The sequence below is a fragment of the Meles meles genome, chromosome 3 (genome assembly GCF_922984935.1).
Source record: "Meles meles chromosome 3, mMelMel3.1 paternal haplotype, whole genome shotgun sequence".
NCBI classification, from domain to species: domain Eukaryota; kingdom Metazoa; phylum Chordata; class Mammalia; order Carnivora; family Mustelidae; genus Meles; species Meles meles.
The window spans coordinates 142,320,691-142,339,648 of record NC_060068.1 but is presented as its reverse complement, the minus strand read 5'-3'; the positions used below and the strand labels follow the sequence as shown (position 1 = coordinate 142,339,648).

At 47.8% G+C, this 18,958-nt stretch overlaps 1 protein-coding gene and 1 non-coding gene across 5 annotated transcripts in view; one reads left to right on the top strand and one right to left on the bottom strand.

The window, feature by feature from the left end:
- Positions 1-18,958, top strand: part of ARHGEF37 (Rho guanine nucleotide exchange factor 37) — a 53,484-nt gene that overhangs the window by 17,872 nt on the left and 16,654 nt on the right. For all 4 annotated transcript variants that reach the window (XM_045999583.1, XM_045999584.1, XM_045999582.1 and 1 more), the window contains exons 4-7: positions 7,408-7,555; positions 15,990-16,189; positions 17,531-17,661; positions 18,336-18,440. In XM_045999583.1, coding sequence (XP_045855539.1) covers positions 7,408-7,555; positions 15,990-16,189; positions 17,531-17,661; positions 18,336-18,440 — 584 coding nt within the window. The remainder of the gene's footprint in view (positions 1-7,407; positions 7,556-15,989; positions 16,190-17,530; positions 17,662-18,335; positions 18,441-18,958) is intronic.
- On the bottom strand, positions 6,142-6,249 carry LOC123939509. Its single transcript, XR_006817888.1, has one exon. It is a non-coding gene; the product is annotated as a U6 spliceosomal RNA (small nuclear RNA).

The following is an 18,958-nucleotide window of genomic DNA, read 5'->3' as shown; positions in this document are numbered from 1 at the left end:
TTTATTTGAGTGGGAATCAGTATAACCTCAGGCTGAGGACACGCTGGGGTCCAGGGACTCAGAGTCAGGTTCTCCCGTTGCTGTGGTTTGAGGTTCGATGTGGTTCCTTGTGTGAGTGGCCTTGCTTGCCAGTCTCTGCCATTCTGGCTGACCTGCAGCAAAGAGTCAGGATGTCACTGTTTTCCAAGCACACCTGGTGATCACTCTGCTCCCTGCCTTCCTGGTAGAGCTGCCAGATAAAATACAGGTCCCAATTAAATTTAAACTTCAGGTAAACAATGAATAATTTTTTAAAAGATTGTATTTATTTATTTGAGAGAGAGAGAGAATGTGCACAAGCAAGGGGAGGGTCAAGCAAACTCCCCGCTGGGCACGGAGCCTGATGCAGGGTTCCATCCCAGGATCCTGAGCCAAGGTCAGACACTTCACTGCCACCTGGGTACCCCGTCATTGAATAATTTTTTAGTATCTGGATGTCCCATGCAACATTTGGAACATACTTACACTAAAAATGTGTTCATTATTTTTTTTTTAAAGATTTTATTTATTTATTTGACAGACAGAGATCACAGGTAGGCAGAGAGGCAGCCAGAGAGAGAGGAAGGGAAGCAGGCTCCCTGCTGAGCAGAGAGCCCGATGCGGGGCTCGATCCCAGGACCCTGGGATCACGACCTGAGCCGAAGGCAGAGGCTTTAACCCACTGAGCCACCCAGGTGCCCCAATGTGTTCATTATTTAACTGAAATTTCGTCCTGTATTTTTTCCCCTCTGATTTGGCAGTCCGGTTCCTATTTCCTTTACAGAGTCTATAGAAAATAGCCTCCTCATCCTCTGCCCCTTGTGGTTAGCCGAAAAAAGGCACAGAGAATCCACATGGCTCTTCTCTTCAGTGCCCTATGTGCTGGGTCAAGACTGCCTTGGCTTCTGCCAGCTCTCTATTCCTGATCCTCCCAGCCCCCATACCTTCCTGCATAAGGAAAGCCCTTCTCCTAATCCTGCAGCCACAGCATTTTAAAAGATTTTTAGATCTCAGGCATAGCTGTCTTTTACAGGCTTTTTTCCCCCCAGATGACTTAGGTCCCCTGTCCTTTTCGAATGAGTCCATTACAACTCTGACATTCACAGGCATCTCTGCCCCGGGTTATCTCACCAGAAGGTGCCCTGGTGTAGCTCAGTGCAGTCCAATAGAAATGTAATTCGAGCCACACACGTCATTGAAAATTTTTGAGTAGCTCCATTTGGAAAATTAAAGAAGGAGATAAAATTAATTTTAATATATTTGATTTATCCCCAACATGTCCAAACTCATATTTTAACATGTGATCAATATAAAAGTTATTCATGAGACATTTAGCTTCTTTTTTTGTACTAAGTCTTTGAAATCCAGTGCCTTTTATACCGACAGCACATCGCAATCAAGATTCTCCTTATTTCTAGTCCCCAAAAGCCACATGTAGCCGATGACCTTTGCCTCTGGGCGATGTGGGTCTAATGGTTTGTAGTCTGACTGGCAAGGCTCTGCTGCCCATCAGTTCCTGTGGGTCTCCGAGCCTCAGTTTCTGCCTCTTTGAAATGTGCCAGCCATGACGCTGAGTAACACAGACTAGCTCTTTCATTCTTACAATACTCTGAGTAGTTGATTGCTATTATTTTTTTTTAACTATTTTATTTATTTGACAGAGAGAAATCACAACTAGGCAGAGAGGCAGGCAGAGAGAGAGGAGGAAGCAGGCTCCTTGCGGAGCAGAGAGCCCGATGTAGGGCTTGATCCCAGGACCCTGGGATCATGACCTGAGCCGAAGCCACCCAGGCGCCCCTAGTTGATTGCTATTATTATTGTCTCCATCTTACTAAAGAAAAACCTGCAGCTCAGAAAAGTTCAGTAATTTCCTCAAGGTCATACAGCTTGGCCAGGCAGAGTCAAGAGCCGTAACCCTTGACCATCTTGACTCTCTTTCTTGTCTTTCTGATTCATCCCAGCTATAAGTATACTTTTTTTTTAAGAAATATTTTATTTATTTATGACAGAGAGAGACACAGTGAGAGAGGGAACACAAGCAGGGGAGTGGGAGAGGGAGAAGGAGACTCTCTACTGAGCAGGGAGCCGGATGCAGGGCCTCCATCCCAGGACTCGGGGATCATGACCAGAGCTAAAGGCAGACGCTTACCCACTGAGCCACCCAGACAGCCGATAGATATTCTTTTGATGCTGGGAGTAACTTTTCCACTGGAGTGAGTTGTTTATACAGTCTGTGGCCATAAGGCAAGAGGAAAAGAAGTTAAGTCTTTACTTTTGCATTCCTGGTGTTCTTGCCCCTTTGAATAGCCATACTTCCTGGGAGTTTGCCTTCCTCTACTGCTGGCCACGCTACGCTACAGTTCCTTTGCCATCAGTCACATTTGTGCTGACTCATTCCCAGGTTTAAGAAGAATGTGGGAGGTGAACCATGAGAGACTATGGACTCTGAAAAACAACCTGAGGGTCTAGAAGTGGGGGGGAAGGTTGGGGGAACAAGGTTGTGGGTATTAGTGAGGGCACCTGTTGCATGGAGCACTGGGTGTAGTGCAAAAACAATGAACACTGTTATGCTGAAAAGAAATTTTAAAAAAAAGAAGAAGAAGAAGAAGAAGAAGAATGTGGGAACCGCCCTACATTTCAGGGCTGCCCCCAGGCTGTCTCTTGCTGGGAAGGTCTCAGCAGTTGGCTGATCTCCTGGCATGCACATTCTCCCTGGCTATAGTTTTGTGTCCTCTTTTCTCTGTTCTCCCTCCTTCTCGGGGCTTCTCCTGAGGCATTCTCTCTGAGGATTGGCTGGGCCAGAACTGGGGAAGAGGGCTGATCCTGTATGGCAGTCTGGGTGGCTGAAAGCTAGACCATGCCGGGCTAGGTACTGTCCCATGTGTCTGATGGGGTCTGGTCCAGGTCAGAGGCCCAGCCTGTAGCTTCAGCAGGCAGTAGGGTCTGCTGGACTTCCTGTGAGTCCACAGCCCCCCACTCCCATTCTTGGCTAACACATTTCTCTTCACCCTCACCACTTCCCCCTAGATGGACTACCAGAGACTCTTGTGGATGGCTGAGGTAGTTTTCTAACTACCATTCCTGTAACCACTTTTTTTTTTTTTTTAATTTATTTATTTGACAGAGAGATCACAAGTAGGCAGAGAGGCAGGCAGAGAGAGAGGGGGAAGCAGGCTCCCTGCTGAGCAGAGAGCCCGATGCGGGGCTGGATCCCAGGACCCTGGGATCACGACCCCAGCCAAAGGCAGAGGCTTTAACCCACTGAGCCACCCAGGCGCCCCTCCTGTAACCACTTTTGACCTCTAGTTTAGTCTCAACATAGTATAGATCTTTTTTTTTTTTTTTAATTAATAGACTTTACTTTTTAGAGTGCTTTTAGGATTACAGACAAAATAAGTAGAACGTACAGGGAACTCTCATATGGTCCCACTCTCCATAACGCGTAGAAGTGGAATCACAGTATTTGTCCTCTCGTGTTTGGCTCTCACTTGGTATAATGTCTTCAAAGTTCTTTTTAAACTTTCTAAATCTTGGGCATCCGGATGGCTCAGTGGGTTAAGCCTCTGCCTTCAGCTCTGTTCCTGGTCTCAGGGTCCTGGTATCAAGCCCCGCGTTGGGCTCTCTGCTTGGCTGGGAGCCTGCTTCCTCCTCTCTCTGCCTGCCTCTCTGCCTACTTGTGATCTCTCTCTCTGTGTCAAATAAATAAATAAAATCTTAAAAAAAAAAAAACCTTTCTAAATCTTAAAATAATTTTAGATTTACAGAAAAGTGGCAAAAATACTACAAAGGTCCTAAACAACCCTCAAGCTAGCTTTTCCTTATTTTAACATCTCAGATATCTATAGTATATTTTTGATACCAGAAATTGGCATTATTGCAACACCATTAACTCTACAGACCTTATTCACATTTTGCCTGCTTTCCTACAGATGTCTTTTTTCTGGCCCAGGATCCAATCTAGGTTACCAGAGTTCATTTTATTGACATGTTCTCTTGGCCTTCTTTAGTCTGTTTGTCTTTTGTGACCATACACTTCTGAAGAGTCTGAGCCAGGTTTGTAGTACATCTGTCACTTAGAAGTTTTCAGTGATTAAAATTAAAATGATATTATAGATTGTATAAAAGCTTAGGTATGTATAATCTATATTTTATAAATTATAAAAGTACATATTTATAAACATTTTATGTATTTATAAAATTAAAATTATTTTTGGGACACCTGAGTGGCTCAGTTGTTTAAGCCACTGCCTTTGGTTCAGGCCATGATCCCAGGGTCCTGGGATCGAGTCCCAGATCAGGCTTCTTGCTCAGCAGGGAGCCTGCTTCTCTCTCTGCCTCTGCCTGCCACTGTGCCTGCTTGTGCTCTCTCTCTCTCTCTCTGACAAATAAATAAAACCTTTTTTAAAAATTAAAATTATTTTTATTCTTAAATTGACATTATACATTTTTGGCAATAATATCCTGGCCAATGTCCTGTCCTCCTTAGTGTGTCAGAACAGGGGCACTTGCTGTTCCCATATGTTATTACTTAGAATAATGTTAACCTTGATCACATGGTTGATAGAAGGTAATATCTGTTGTGTTTTTCCACTATAAATATTATTCCATTATAAGTACTGTAAGTAATATATATAATTTTGCCCTTGTTATTAATAAATAGCTTATGGAGAAAAACTTTGATAGTATCCAAATGTCCTATTTCATCTCAAACTTTCACCCATTAGTTTTTTGTTTTTTTTTAAGATTTTATTTATTTGAGAGGAAGAGAATGAGAGAGAGCATGAGCAGGGGAGCAGCAGAGGGAAAAGGAGCAGCTGAGGCAGAGGGAGAATTCTGCAGGCTCCCCACTGAGCAAGGAACCCGATGCAGGGCTGGACCCCAGGACCCTAGGATCATCACCTGAGCAGGAGGCAGACGCTTAACTGACTGAGCCACCCAGGTGCCCCACCCATTAGTTTTAACATCCACCAGTGGTTCTTGCCTGCAAGAACTATTACTGGTATTCTCATGGTAATGTCTACTTTGCCTATCCCTTCATTTATTTTTTTAATTTTTTTTTTTTAAAGATTTTCTTTATTTATTTGACAGACAGATCACAAGTAGGCACAGAGGCAGACAGAGAGAGGAGGAAGCTGGCTCCCAGCCAAGCAGAGAGCCCAATGCGGGGCTCGATCCCAGGACCCTGAGATCATGACCTGAGCCGAAGGCAGAGGTTTAACCCTTTGAGCCACCCAGGCACCCCGATCCCTTTGACATTTATTAATTGCAATTTTTCTGTAAGCAAGAACTGTCCTTTCACGCATATTCATTTGTTCACTTATTTATTTATGACAGTATGGCCTGTTGAATGTTTATTTTATTCTGTAAGTCAGAATCCAGTACTATCGTTACTTATTTTCTTGTTCAGATTGTACCAGTGTTGGCCATTGAGAGCTCCTTCCAGTTGGCTAACGTGTCCTTGTAGTACGCCTCTGACAATTTTTGAGAACATCCTTATTTTCTGACACCACAAGGTGTTCCAGGCTCATCTTGTGTTTCCCTGCCCCGTCTTTGGAATCATCCATTTCTCCTAGGAGCCCAGGTTCCTATTTGGGGAGAATAGTATTTAGACACCATGCTCTAGGCTGTAGGTGTGCTCATTGCCCCTGGGATGTCAGCTAATAGAGCTGGGATATATATATGTATATACACTAATGTATGCATATACACTACATTTCTTTTTATATCTATCTGTCTGTATTTAAGACATGTCTGTATTGAAACCATGAACTCATACTGATACCTACAATTCCAGTCCATCCAATCCATGCTACCTCTTATCCCTACTACTATCCCATTCCCTCATTCTTTCCACCCCAATCCATCCACCCGCTGCAGGTAACCAATCTCATAAATTTCTGATCTAAAAATATGGAGTGTGGGGCACCTGGATGACCCAGTCGGTTAAGCATCTGCCTTCCACTCAGGTTATGATCCCAGGGTCCTGGGATCAAGCCCCACATCCTGACTCCCTGCTCAGCGAGGAGTCTGCTTCCTCTCTTTCTCTGCAGCTGCCCCTGCTTGTGTGCACACTCTCTCTGTCACATAAATAAAATCTTTAAAAAATAAATAAAAATAAAAAATAAAAATATGGAATGCTTCATAGATTTTCCTGTTATTCTTGTGCAGGGACCACGTTCATCTTCTCCATATTGTTCCAACTTCTGTGTATGTGCTGCTGAAGTCGAGCACTAGAGTGGTCTTTTTAACACCGAAAGCAGATCATCCCCCCTCAAACCCCTGCCTCTATTAGAAGAAAACACAAATACTTTATTCCATCTTACTACCTACTTGAGGACCTGTGTGATCTGGGTGCAGCTGCTGGATTATTTTCTCTGCTTTGTGCCCTTGTTTACTCTGCTTCGGCTATTCTTGCCTTCTTGCTGTTGCCCGTATGCCCAGTGCTTCTCCTGCCTAAGGCTTGAAGCCCTTTGCATTTTCCTTCTGAAAGCCTGGAGTGCTGATCCCACTCCACATTCCCAGGGCCTGGGTGCTTCTGGTCTCTGATAAACATGCACGTCCTCCTGGAGGCCTTCCTTACGTAGATCTTCTACTGCTTTCTAACACTTTGTTATGCTTCTTCGTATCATGGCACTGTGACAGGTGTAACGTATCTACTTACTGCTGGTCTTCACCACGGGGACACAGGCTCCATGAGGCAGGACTTTGTTTTGTTCGCAGGGCGCAGAAGGGGGCATGACGTCTAATCCGTAGATAAGCAGTTGGTAAATATTGCGGGAGTCAAGTTTGCATCAGATGTTTTTACACTCCGTGTTTGATTTAGTTCTAACAACAACAACAAAAACACTTGGAGGTGAAGACTCTTATTCCAATCTGTGGGTGAGAAAATGGAGGGTCTAGGAGGTCAAGGGCTCACCCTAGGTCATGCCCCAGGGGAAGGGTTGGCTGGAGATCTGTTCCTGGTCCTCTCTGACTGCAGAGCCGTGCAGGTGACAACCTGTGCTGTGCTTGAGCGTGTCTTTGTAGACTGGGGGTTTGAAGTTGTCCTTGGCACACACGTGATTGTAAAGGTGTGACACGAGTATGTTCTGGGACCTGTAAAGCACCTCTTTAGTAATATTACTGCTGTAATGATAGATGTGCTTTAGTAAGACTCCCGGGGCGCCAGCCTGAGCAGCGTTCCGTCACGTAATCCTTACAGCAGCCTTTTAAATGCAAGATGGAAGCTCAGGAAGAAGAGGTAATTTGCCCAAAGTGGCCCAACAGGTCAGGCCTTGCGGTCTCAGTCCCCAGCGGAGGGCTCAGCTGTCTAACTCACCACCTCCGTGTCCCAAGTGAGGGGACAGACAGACATGCCTTTGGGGGCCTCTGTTGCTTTTTCACTATCAGGCAACTTGTTCCTGGAATTCCAAGAGGAGCTGGAGCGTGTATACAGGGTCTACTGTGCCAGCTACGACCAGGCCTTGCTGCTAGTGGAGACCTACCGGAAGGAGCCGGAGCTGCAGCGAGAGATCCAGAGCGTCATCGAGGCCGTGGTGTGAGTAGCACCACCAGTGCGCATGCGCTCCTGCTGCCGTCCTTGGCCCTGGGGGCGGGAGCCTTCCGGGTCTCACCCCTCCTCAGTGCTGCCCGTGCTGCTGCAGGGACACAATCCCCAACTCTCGGTGACTTCGAGTAACAAAGGTTTATGCCTTCCTGATGCTTCACTGCGGGTCACCTGAGACTCTTCTCTGGGCCATCCTCGTTTTGGGGCCCACGCTGAAAGCAGCCGCTTTCTGGGTTATTGCCAGTAACTGCGGCAAAGGGCAAGGGAGCTCTGGAGGGCCCGATGCTGGTAATTAAGTGCTCCAGGCCAGGGGCGCCTGGGTGGCTCAGTGGGGGGATTAAATGCTCCAAGCCAGAAATGATATGCATCCCTTTCTCGTAATTCATGGCCCAGACCTAATCCCATGGCTTTGTCTACCTGCCAGGAAGCCAGGGTATGCCACCCTGCCTGGGGGTCCAGAGGTGGAAAAGCAGAAACATTTGGTGAACAGCACTCCTGTCTCCCACGGGAAGGGCAGTGAGATGGTGGGAACCATGTGCTGTAGGCAGCATGGCATGAGGCAGGTTCGGATCACCCCGGAATAGCTGAAATAGGATCCAAACTGGCCCCAGTGGGTAGAAGCTCTAGATAGAAATTTGGAGAGAGCAGGGATTCCTGGGCAGCTCTGTTGGTTAAGTGTCTGCCTTCGGCTCAGGTCATGATCCCAAGGTCCTGGGATCGAGTCCCATATCTGGCTCCCTGCTCAGTGGGGAGTCTGCTCCTCCCTCTGCCTGTTGCTCCCCCTGCCTGTGCTCTCTCTCACTCCCCCTCTCTTTCGACAAATAAATAAATAAAATATTTTAAAAAAAGAAACAGAGAACAGATATTTTTTAAGTTAAAATTTTGAGTGGAGAACAGTTACATAGTTCAGAAGCTTTTTTTAAAAATTGATGCCCCAGAAGCTTTAAAAAATCCAAATTTATGCAACACAAAAAATCCTGTCCTGTCCTGTCCAATCCTGTCTGTTCATCTACCTAAATACTACTCCCAGCCCTAAAGTCATGCTAACCACTTGTAAATTGCTTGTGGATCTTTGTAGAGTTCCTTTATGCATGTAGAAGCAAATCAAATATATGCTGTCATTTCACTGCCTTTTTAAAGAAAGTTTGTATTTTTTTTTCCCCTCACCATGTATCATGGACACCTTCCTATTTCAGTGCACACATGTATGAGCCTTTGAACAGCATGTTCTTCCACCAGTTCATTTAACTGGTTTCTAGTAATGGACATTAATTTGCTTCTTTTCTTTTGCTATTACAGATAGCATTCGGTGATTATACGTGAGTGTATGTCATTTTACTCAGGTGCATATAGTTCTTTTTTTTTTAAGATTTTATTTATTTTGGAGAGAGAGTGTATGCATGGGTGAGGGGATGGACGGTGCAAGAGGAAGAGAGAGGATCTCACGCAGACTCTTCGCTGAGTGCGGAGCTCAATGCAGGGCTTGATCTCAGGACCCTGGGATCATGAGCTGAGCCAAAACAAAGAGTCAGACACTCAACCGACTGAGCCACCCACGTTTCCCACAGGTGCTGGTGTTTCTGTAAGGTGAATGTCCAGAGGTCAATGTCCAGACTTTCTAGGTCAAAGATAGCATGTATGGATAATTTTGCTAAGATTGCAAGCTTTCCTTCTATAAAGGCTATACTGTGAGCAAGGTGTGGGTGTCTGTTTCCTCATAGCCTCACCAGGGTGTGTCATTAAACTTTAGAGTAATGCCATTAAACTTTAGAGTAAATGGTGTCTCAGTGTGGCTTCATTTTGCATTTACTTCAGATGATTAAAGTTGGTCATTTCTTTGTATATTTAAGATCATTTATATTTCCTTGTCTGGGGTTGTCCTGCTTCTTTTCTGTTTCAAAAAGGCTTCTACCTTCCCCAGGACAAGCTCCCCAAATGGAGATAGATGAAGGTCATTTTCTGGAAATCAGAATAGTGCAGGAGGATGAGAGGTGGTTGCTATTTTATCTTACTTAGACATTCCCTTTATACCCAAGAGAAGGACTGTGCAGAGTTAGATCTTTGAAGATGACATTATCTCCTATGGAAGCTCCTGCTTCCTCCCCTGCTCCTCTCCCTTGCCTATACCCCAGCCCCCTGAAGCCTCCTTTTCAATTACCCATGTCCTGGCCCCTCACTACCCCCCGAAAACTATATTCACTTCCCCCTTCGATTCATCCTTTCGTGGGTCTTAGAAACTTAGGTTTTGAGGCACCTGGGTGGCTCAGTGGGTTAAGCTGCTGCCTTTGGCTCGAGTCATGATCTCAGGGTCCTGGGATCTAGCCCTGCATCAGGCTCTTTGCTCAGGGGGGCGCCTGCTTCTCTTTCTCCCTCTGGCTGCCTCTCTGCCTACTTGTGATCTTTCTCTGTCAAATAAATAAATAAAATCTTTTTAAAAAAAAACCAGAAACTTAGGTTTTTGTGAGGGTCACTAAATACATTTCAATAGGAAAGAGGCAGATAATAAAAACAAGGGAAGCCAGGTGGCAAATGTGGGGCATAAGGGAGCAGTGGAAACTGTGGCCAACCAGAGCCAACAGACCCCGTGTAGAGAGCAGCTGCAGCCCTGTTAACATTCCCTGTGTAACAGAGCACCCAGAACAGAATGGCTTAAGACAGACACGTGTTTGGTTCACTCTGCTGCTTATTAGCAATATGGCTGGGCTCCATAAACGATTCTTCTAGCCCTGCCTGAGCACCTTCACATGCCCGTGATCATCTGCAGGTCAGCATTGCTGATCTCAGCGGGGCTCTCTTGTATGTCTGAGACACCGAGCTGACTCAGCTCTGGCTATACAGGCTCCCGTCACCTGGCAGGTGGCCCAGGCTTGTTCACATGGTGGTCACAGGGTTGGGACAGGGGGAGAGCGGGAGGGAGGGAAAAGGGAGGTGGGTGGGGGGCAGGGGAAGGTAAGGTCTTGGGAGGTCTTGGCTGGGAATTGGTGTTGTGACAGACCCAAGGGGTGGAAAAATTGATACTACTTCTCAAGGGGAGGAGTTTGAGGGTCATCCTCAAAGTGGGTACAACAGCAGCCGCCACAACAAAGGGTGTGCATGCAGGGAGTAGAATAATTACAGCCCTGCTTTACAAACCACCCACCTCAGTTGCCATGTAGGACTGTGAGTCTACTGTGGCCAGACCCGCCGACTTCTCAAAAGAAGTCAGAAACTGTGATAGAACATCTCCCAGGTGCCAAATACTGGCATCGAGCTCAGACAGGTTAGAAGCACCGTCGGGGGCCCCTGGTTGGCTCAGAGGCTGCAGTTTCTCATGCCTCCGACACTCCAGTCTTTCCCAGCCAGACCAGTCCAGGCTTTTCTCATGGGCTCTGGTGCCTCGCTGCCCAGTGGTGGATCTGGCTTCGCCCCAGCTCACCTTGGCAGGGCCATTTCATATCTCCGAACCTGGTTTCCTTACATGTGAAGGGGGAGTATAACTACCTCATGGGAGTTTGGACTCACTTGTACCCAAGTGACACTGTAAACCCCAGCTATTACCCTTGTCCCGACTGGGCAGGGTTTGTAGTTCTCTGAAACCACACTGTGGCTCTCGGCGCTAGTGGTTCCAGTGCTCCTTTTTTTTCTTTTCTTTTTTTAAGGAATTTATTTATTTGAGGGAGAGGGAGAGAGCACAAGCAGGGGGAGCAGCAGAAGGAGAAGCAGGCTCCTTGCTGAGTAGGAAACCCAATGCGGGGCTCAATTCCAGGACCCCAGGACCATGACCTGAGCCGAAGACAGACATTTAATCAACTGTGCCCCCCAGGCACCCCCCACTTTTTTTAAGAGAGTGAGGGAAAGGTAGGGGAGAGGGGCAGAATGAGAGGGAGAGAGAAAATCTTAAAGAGGGAGAGAGAAAATCTTAAGGAGGCTCCACACCCATCACAGATCCTGACGTGGGGCTCGATCTCACGACCCAGAGATCATGACCTGAGCCAAAATCGAGGGCCTGACATTCAACCAACTGAGCCACCCAGGTGCCCCTCAATGCTCCTTTTTTGTAAAAACTTTAAAATAATATCCTGACATATATTCTTGAAATAGATCGGCAGATAGAGAGATAGAGAGATACCCTGCCTGTATACATAACTGGAAAGAAAAGATAATGGCTTAAAAGTAATAAAAAGAAGTAGAAGGCAAATAATGTCTAATAAAGTAATATGTATTTCAGTGTGGAACTGCCTGGGCACCGCTACCCTAGAAATCTAATGAAAGAATCAGATGCTGGCACCTACTTGTAATAAATAAGTTCGGATTCAAGGAAAGAAAAGTCAGAAGCCATTCCACGTAAGAAGTATTGAAAAAGGAAAGAGCAGAGAAGGCACATGCCGTAGAATGACAAATAGCAATGAGAGCAAATTTGACCTCCCTGTGTATGATAAGAAGAAGCAAATGACATAAATGACACAGGGATAACATTATGCTCTGGGGGCAGAGGAAGTGAGGAAGTTGGACATATGATGTTCTCGCAGATGATCTGGGTCTTATTTATGAAAGGTAGCATCATAAAAATTTCCAATGCTTGGGGTGCCTGGGTGGCTCAGTTGTTAGGCGTCTGCCTTTGGCTCAGGTCCTGATCCCAGGATCCTGGGTTTGAGCCCCACATCAGGCTCCCTGCTCAGCAGGAAGCCTGCTGCTCCCTCTCCCACTCCCCCTGCTTGTGTTTCCTCTCTCGCTGTCTCTGTCAAATGGTCACAGTAGAAGAAGAGGGAGAACCCTGCTGAGCTGGGAGCCTGGTTCTCCCTCTCCTTCTACTGTTCTCCCTGCCTGTGCTTATGCTCTCTTGCTCTCTCTGTCAAATAAATAAGTAAAATCTTTTCAAAAAAGACTTCCAGTGCTGTGATCGGTGACTGGATGGAGTTGAATAGTCACAAGAACACCTCCGTTTTTGAACTTGCAGCACCTTTTGAGGCATCCGTTCAGCCTGTGCATGTTCAGAGGGCCCTAGGAGACATGGCACCCTGCTCCACAGTGCAGGGCTGTCCTTGCAGACGGCCTGCTGCCCTGGACCCTCCTGCTAAGTGCCTAGAGCAGCCCAGTGCCTGCAAGTTTCCACCGTGCCCTCGATGAGAGCCCCTGGTCCAGTGTTGCCCCAGGAAGGCCATTCTTCTGCCAGCATTGCTTTCCACCTCCTCTCTCTTGAGACAGTAGTCCTGGCTTTCTTGTGCGTATGATCAGGGGACTGTTTCTGGAGCTTAGCCGACTAGAATCACCACACCAAGCAGTAAGGAGTTCTTTCTCATCCATCTAATCCAATTCTTTGTGATTCCAAAATGCATGCTTGTGCTCCCCTTTTATTTGTGTGGGTGAGCAGGCAGTCTCTTCAATTTGCCCTGTCTCTTAATGCAGCTCCCACCTGAGGGCCAGGGGATCAAAGCTTGCCCTTGCAGTGGGCAGGAAGCTCTGCAGCTAGGGGTGGGGGGGTAAAGCTGCCCTGCAGAAGCTGATCAGTCCAGCACAGAGCGCCCACTGTCTCAGAATGACAGCCGAGGCAGTGTTTGGGGAAGGCAAATAATCTCTCTTTTCCTTTATTGACAAGCTTCCTTCGTTTTATTTTTTAAAATTTTTAAAAACTTATTTGAGACATAAGCAGGGGGAAGGGGCAGAGAGAGAGGGAGAAGCAGACTCCCCATCAAGCAGGGAGCCCAACACGGGGTTTGATCCCAGGACCCTGAGATCATGACCCAAGCTGAAGGCAGACGCTTAACTTTATGTGCCACCCAGGCGCCCCTCTTTTTTCATTTTAAATATAAAAGTAATGAATGCTTACTGAAAAAAGGGAATATTTAAACAAAACACGGGGAAATAAAGAGTAAAAGTCCTTTGTCTTTCGGTCTCACGTTTCTCCGTCCATGCACCTGCTGCTTAACTTTTCCATCCAAACTTTCTTCTGTTCATTTATTATTTTTTTAGAAGATTTTATTTCTTTATTTATTTGACAAACAGAGATTACAAATAGGCAGAGAGGCAGGAAGAGAGAGAGGGGGAAGCAGGCTCTCTGCTTGGCAGGGATGTGGGGCTTGATCCCAGGACCCTGAGATCACGACTCCAGCGGAAGGCAGAGGCTTAGTCCACTGAGCCACCCAGGCACCCTAGCATCTGACTCTTGATCTCAGCTCAGGTCTTAAACTCAGGGTCATGAGTTCTAGCCCCATGCTGGGCCTACTTTATTTATTTATTTTTTAAAGATTTTATTTATTTATTTGACAGAGAGATCATAAGTAGGCAGAGAGGCAGGCAGAGAGAGAGGAGGAAGCAGGCTCCCTGTTGAGCAGAGAGCCTGATGCGGGGCTCGATCCCAGGACCTGAGCTCATGACCTGAGCCGAAGGCAGAGGCTTAACCCACTGAGCCACCCAGGTGCCCCTGTTGGGCCTACTTTAAAAAAAATTTTTTTTCCTCTAGATTACCTTAGAAAAGCTGTAATCATAAAAGGATGCTATGATTCTGTCATGATCCCTTGCTAATTGTGGATAAAAGCTGTGGTCCTCTCTTTGAAAGACCCCATGTACTCTTATTTGTGGACAGCTGTCCACATGAGGCAGTTGGGCCCTTTCCCACGGAAAGTAAGCCCAGAGGACAGAGTTTTGCAAATATCTGGTGACTTTTCCATCTCCCCGGCCTGTGGTTGGCCAAATGCTAGGAAACCCATGGTGAGAGCAGATGGTCAGCGTAGGCATGTCTTGACAGGTAATCCTACCGCTGCCTCCCCCAACCCCCCCGTGGCTAATGAGGGAGCACCCACCTCCTCTGCCTGTTCTTAGCCTCAGGACTGATACTTCCTGGACATTTGGTCTAGAAATATTTCCTTAGGAGGAAGAACAAGAGGCCAGGGTACCATGGAGAGGGGGCTGGAGAATGGCTTTGAGCAGCATCTGTGAGTCCTCTTGGAGGAGGCATCCTAGACACTGAGGTTTGAAACCCTTGTGGGCTTCTTGAAAGGCAGGTCTGAGGGCTCCCGATCATGATCAAGGAAAACTGTGGGAGCCTCTTCCCAGATACCATTGACGGGTATTTTTTCCTGAAAATCCCCGAAATCAGCAAGAAAGGGACTAGAAAAAGTCATCCATTCATCAAATAGTGCATCTGGAAGGGATCTTGACGCTACTCATTCTTGTGTTTTGCACCTGTAGAAAAATAGAATGTAATAAACATATACCACTACCTAAAACTAACCAGTGTTAACATTTTGCTTCTTTTTTTATGCTGAACGGTTTAAAGACAAATAATAGTCATCATGACTGCTTACCATTAAATAAGTTTTTTTTCTTTTTCCCTAAAGATTTTACTTATTTATTTGATAGAGAGAGAGACTGAGAGTACAGGGGCAGAAGGAGAAGCAGACCCTCTGGAGAACAGGGAGCCTGACCCAGGACTCACCCAGGACCCTGGGATCATGACCTGAGCTGAAGGCAGAGGCTTAACCAACTGAGCCACCCAGGCAACCCCTACCCTTAAATACTTTTTTTTTTTTTTTTTAAGATTTTATTTATTTATTTTACACAGAGAGAGAGAGAGATCACAAGTAGGCAGAGAGGCAGACAGAGAAAGAGGAGGAAGCAGGCTCCCTGCTGAGCAAGGAGCCTGATGTGGGGCTCCATCCCAGGACCCTGAGATCATGACCTGAGCCGAAGGCAGAGGCTTAACCACTGAGCCACCCAGGCACCCCCTACCCTTAAGTACTTTAAATGCATCTCTAAAAACACAAAGTTCCTGTGATTTTTTTTTTTTTTTTGAACTTTCAACTGTTCAAGCCACAGAACCATTTTACTGCATGAAATGTCAAATGGGTGCCCAGCATACAAAGTTGAGCTTGGGACATAGCCAGGTGGACGTGTCATGCAGGCAGTTGACTATGTGAGTCTAGAGCTCGGGACAGAAGCAGGAAAACAGAGGTCTGGGTTGGAGCTGTGTTTAAAGCCATCAGACTAAATGAAGTCAGTAAGAGAGGGAGTGGAGGGGAGGGAAGGCCTGAGGGCACTCTGGCATTGGAGGGATGCCAGCTGAGGAGGCCAAGAGAATGTTCCACGGAGCAGGGAAAGCAGGACAAAGGGCACCTCTGGGGCCAAAAGAAGAAAGTGTCTCAAGAGCAGGGGCAAGTCAGCTGTGTCTGCAGCTGAGAGGCCAAGGAAGCGGAGGACGGAGAAGTGACCGTTGCATTTAGTACAGATGGGAAACCAGGGCCCAGAAACGGGTACACTGAGAACTAGCAGTGCCTCTGTAGCATCTAGACCTCACGCATTACAGATGCAGAAACGGAGAACCACGTAAGAAGGGTGACTTGCCTGAGATCACACAGCAAGTTAAAATGCAGAGCTGGGCCTAGAGCCCAGGGCTCCTGTTGCCCGAAACAGAGGGTTTCCCCTACCTAATGCTAGCCTTCTCCCTCAGGCCACAAGCTGGGCCCTCAGGCCTCAGTTTCTTATTGGTGATCCCTCTGCAGAGGATTACAAAGTACCCACTGCTGCTGCAGAAGATCCTGGAGAACACAGTCCCTGATGCCGGTGCCTACCCTGTGCTTCAGAGGGCTGTCTCTGCCCTCCAGGACGTGAACAACAACATCAATGAGTACAAGAGGCGCAAGGAAGTGGGTAAGGACTTGGGGATTTAGGGGTTATATCAGTGAGAATGCTTCCAGCTACAAAACCACTCATTTCAAACCATCTTCATTAATAAAGGAACTGTAGTGGCTCATGTAACCGCAAGTCCAGAGGTAATATGGACGTTAGGTAGGGTTTAATCAGGGTGCTGGCTCCATTTCCCTAAAATTCTCTCATCTCTGATCTTTACTGTATGTTACTTCATCTTCAGGCTGGCCTCCCTCATAGTAGTAAATGGCTGTTGCTGTTCCAAGACTCACATCTAACTCCACACCCTGCAGGATAAGACAGAGTCTTTCATCCCTTAGTCATAAATTAGATTGGAGTGTCATTCTGATAGGACCCATTTGGGTCCTGTGCTCACCTTGAACCAGTTACCATCGTTAAGGGAATGCCATGAGCTGATTGGCTTGGGCCTGGCTTATGTATCATTCTTGGAACCAATCACTGTGGCCAGGAGTTTGAGATTATATGAATTGGCTTATCCCAGATAGCACCCACCCATTGAACCAAAGCAAGATCAATCCCATGCAAACCACACTGCATATACCATGGAGGAGAAATTAATATGGAGGAGGCCAAGAGCTGTGTGTGTCTGTGTGTGTGTACACATACCTTGGGAAGGCCAGCTAGTGCACAGGAAACTCTTGTCTCTTAGGTTGTTAAAACAAAAAGGTTTGGGAAATGAGGCAGTGTCCCAAGTAGAGAGCAAACTCCACTGCGCCATCTGGATGGTATGATAGTGATAATCCAGCTCCTGTGACACGTCTTCCATTCCTTATCTGGTTTGATCCTTACCGTTGCTCTTGGAGGCTGGCCCCGGTAGCCCCATCTCACAGTCAGGTCAAATGAAAGCTCTAATCGTTCCCTCCAGATGCCAGAGCTGGTGAGAGGCAGAGCCGGCTTTCACACTCGGACCCGGGGTGGAAAACCCTGCACCGGGAATGGGGCTTCATGGTTCCCAGCTTGGTCTGGCTGACACGGGCCCAGGGGCCTCAGGCAACTCACCTCTCCCTTGAGTCCTCCTTTAGAAAGTTCATTCAGACCCACTGTCTTCTGTGATCCTCCGAGCAAGCACAGGAGGTGGCCGGCCTCGTTTACTATGAGGTAGCAGGCCCAGCAAGGGGCGCCTTGCCCAAGTCAGGCTGCTCAGCCAGCCTCACACCTTGCAGCCAGCCTGGGGCTTGCCCTCTGCACCCTGCTGTTGGAGCGGGCATGATGCTGGCGTTTGAGACGAGGGCCCAAGCGGGTGCCTAGCTGGGTGTGTCAGGGATGCCTACTCTCCTGGGTCAGCTCTGGTCCCTGTGCCTTCCCTCTCCTCTGTTGCTGCAGCCTCCAAGTACGCCAGAGTGGAGCAGCTGACCCTCCGGGAACGGCTGGCCCGCCTCAACACACACACCCTCTCCAAGAAGACCACTCGACTGAGCCAGCTGCTGAAGCAGGAGGCCGGGCTCGTGCCCAGGGTGAGCCAGGCAGAGGATGGGTGGCATCCCAGCCCTTCCAGAGGGGCAGGATGGTGCCGCGGGTGGGGCAGGTGGCTTAGACTCCTGTCAGAGGAGACAGCCGAGGGGCTGCAGGGACCTCTCCGCATGCGTTGCCAGGAGGGCTGAGCTGGCACCCCCACGTGATTCCGAAGAGCCGGCTAGGGCTCTCTCCAGGGCACCCTGTGCTATCCTTTTCTGAGCATCACTGTCTGCAGATAGAGCTAACCTCCGGGCACGGGCAAGGGACCGGCTTGGAATAGCTCCCAGGAGCAGCTCAGGTTGCTGGGGGCACTTACTCTAGACCAGGCATTATTGGATCAGCACAGTGAAGTAGGTATTTTTATTACCCCATTTGCAGCTGAAGAAAACAGGCTCAGGGAGGGTGACACTTGCCCCAGGTCACACAGCCAGGGACCCAAGACTCCTGCGCTTGCATATCTGATTCCGTGATCTGAGTACCAAACTACTAAGCAGCACTCACTGCCTCTAACCGTCCCACTCAGCTTTGGGGCTGAAGGACCTGGCTCTGGTGGGCAGGGCTGCGGAGAGGTGGGCCCCAGTGAGAGCCTGGGACGTGGATGGGCCCACGCCTTTCCCCTGACTCCTCCCTGCGTAGATATTTTCAGCGTTCACAGACGTCACTCTCCTTTCAGACCGAAGACAAGGAATTTGACGATTTAGAAGAGAGGTTCCACTGGGTGTCACTGTGTGTGACTGAGATGAAGAACAATGTGGCTGTTTACCTGGATAATCTGGAGGTGAGGATCGTGCCGGTAACAATGGCTGGGCTGGGCTGGGTCTCCCAGGCAGGATGCCCAGGGTCCATCCGACAAGCTGGCAAAGGCATCAGCTGCAGGAACCCAAATGGAAGAGGTAACCAGGTTGCTGGCCGCAGGTCAGAAGAAGGGCCACAGGCGAGTGCTCCCCAACCCACTGTCTCCAAGCCCATTGAGCTCTCGGGGGTGAGGTTCCCACTGAGCAGGGTTAAAATTCACTGGGGTTCGAGCCCTCTGGAGGAACCCCACCATTCTGGCACCTAGAGCAGGTGACACAGGGGCCTATGAAAGTGAGGCAGATAATATTGTCGCATAAAATGTGCACGTGTCCGAGGCTTAGTGTCTAATAGGCTGTTGACAAGACTTTTCAGTAGAGTTAAATGCATAATACTACTTAGAATTTGACCGTATGGATGAACAAAGCCTAAAGGGGCAGCAGTTACTTGACTTGGAGAAGCTGTTGCTGTTTGGGAATGTGGACCCGGCGGTAGCCAGTTCTG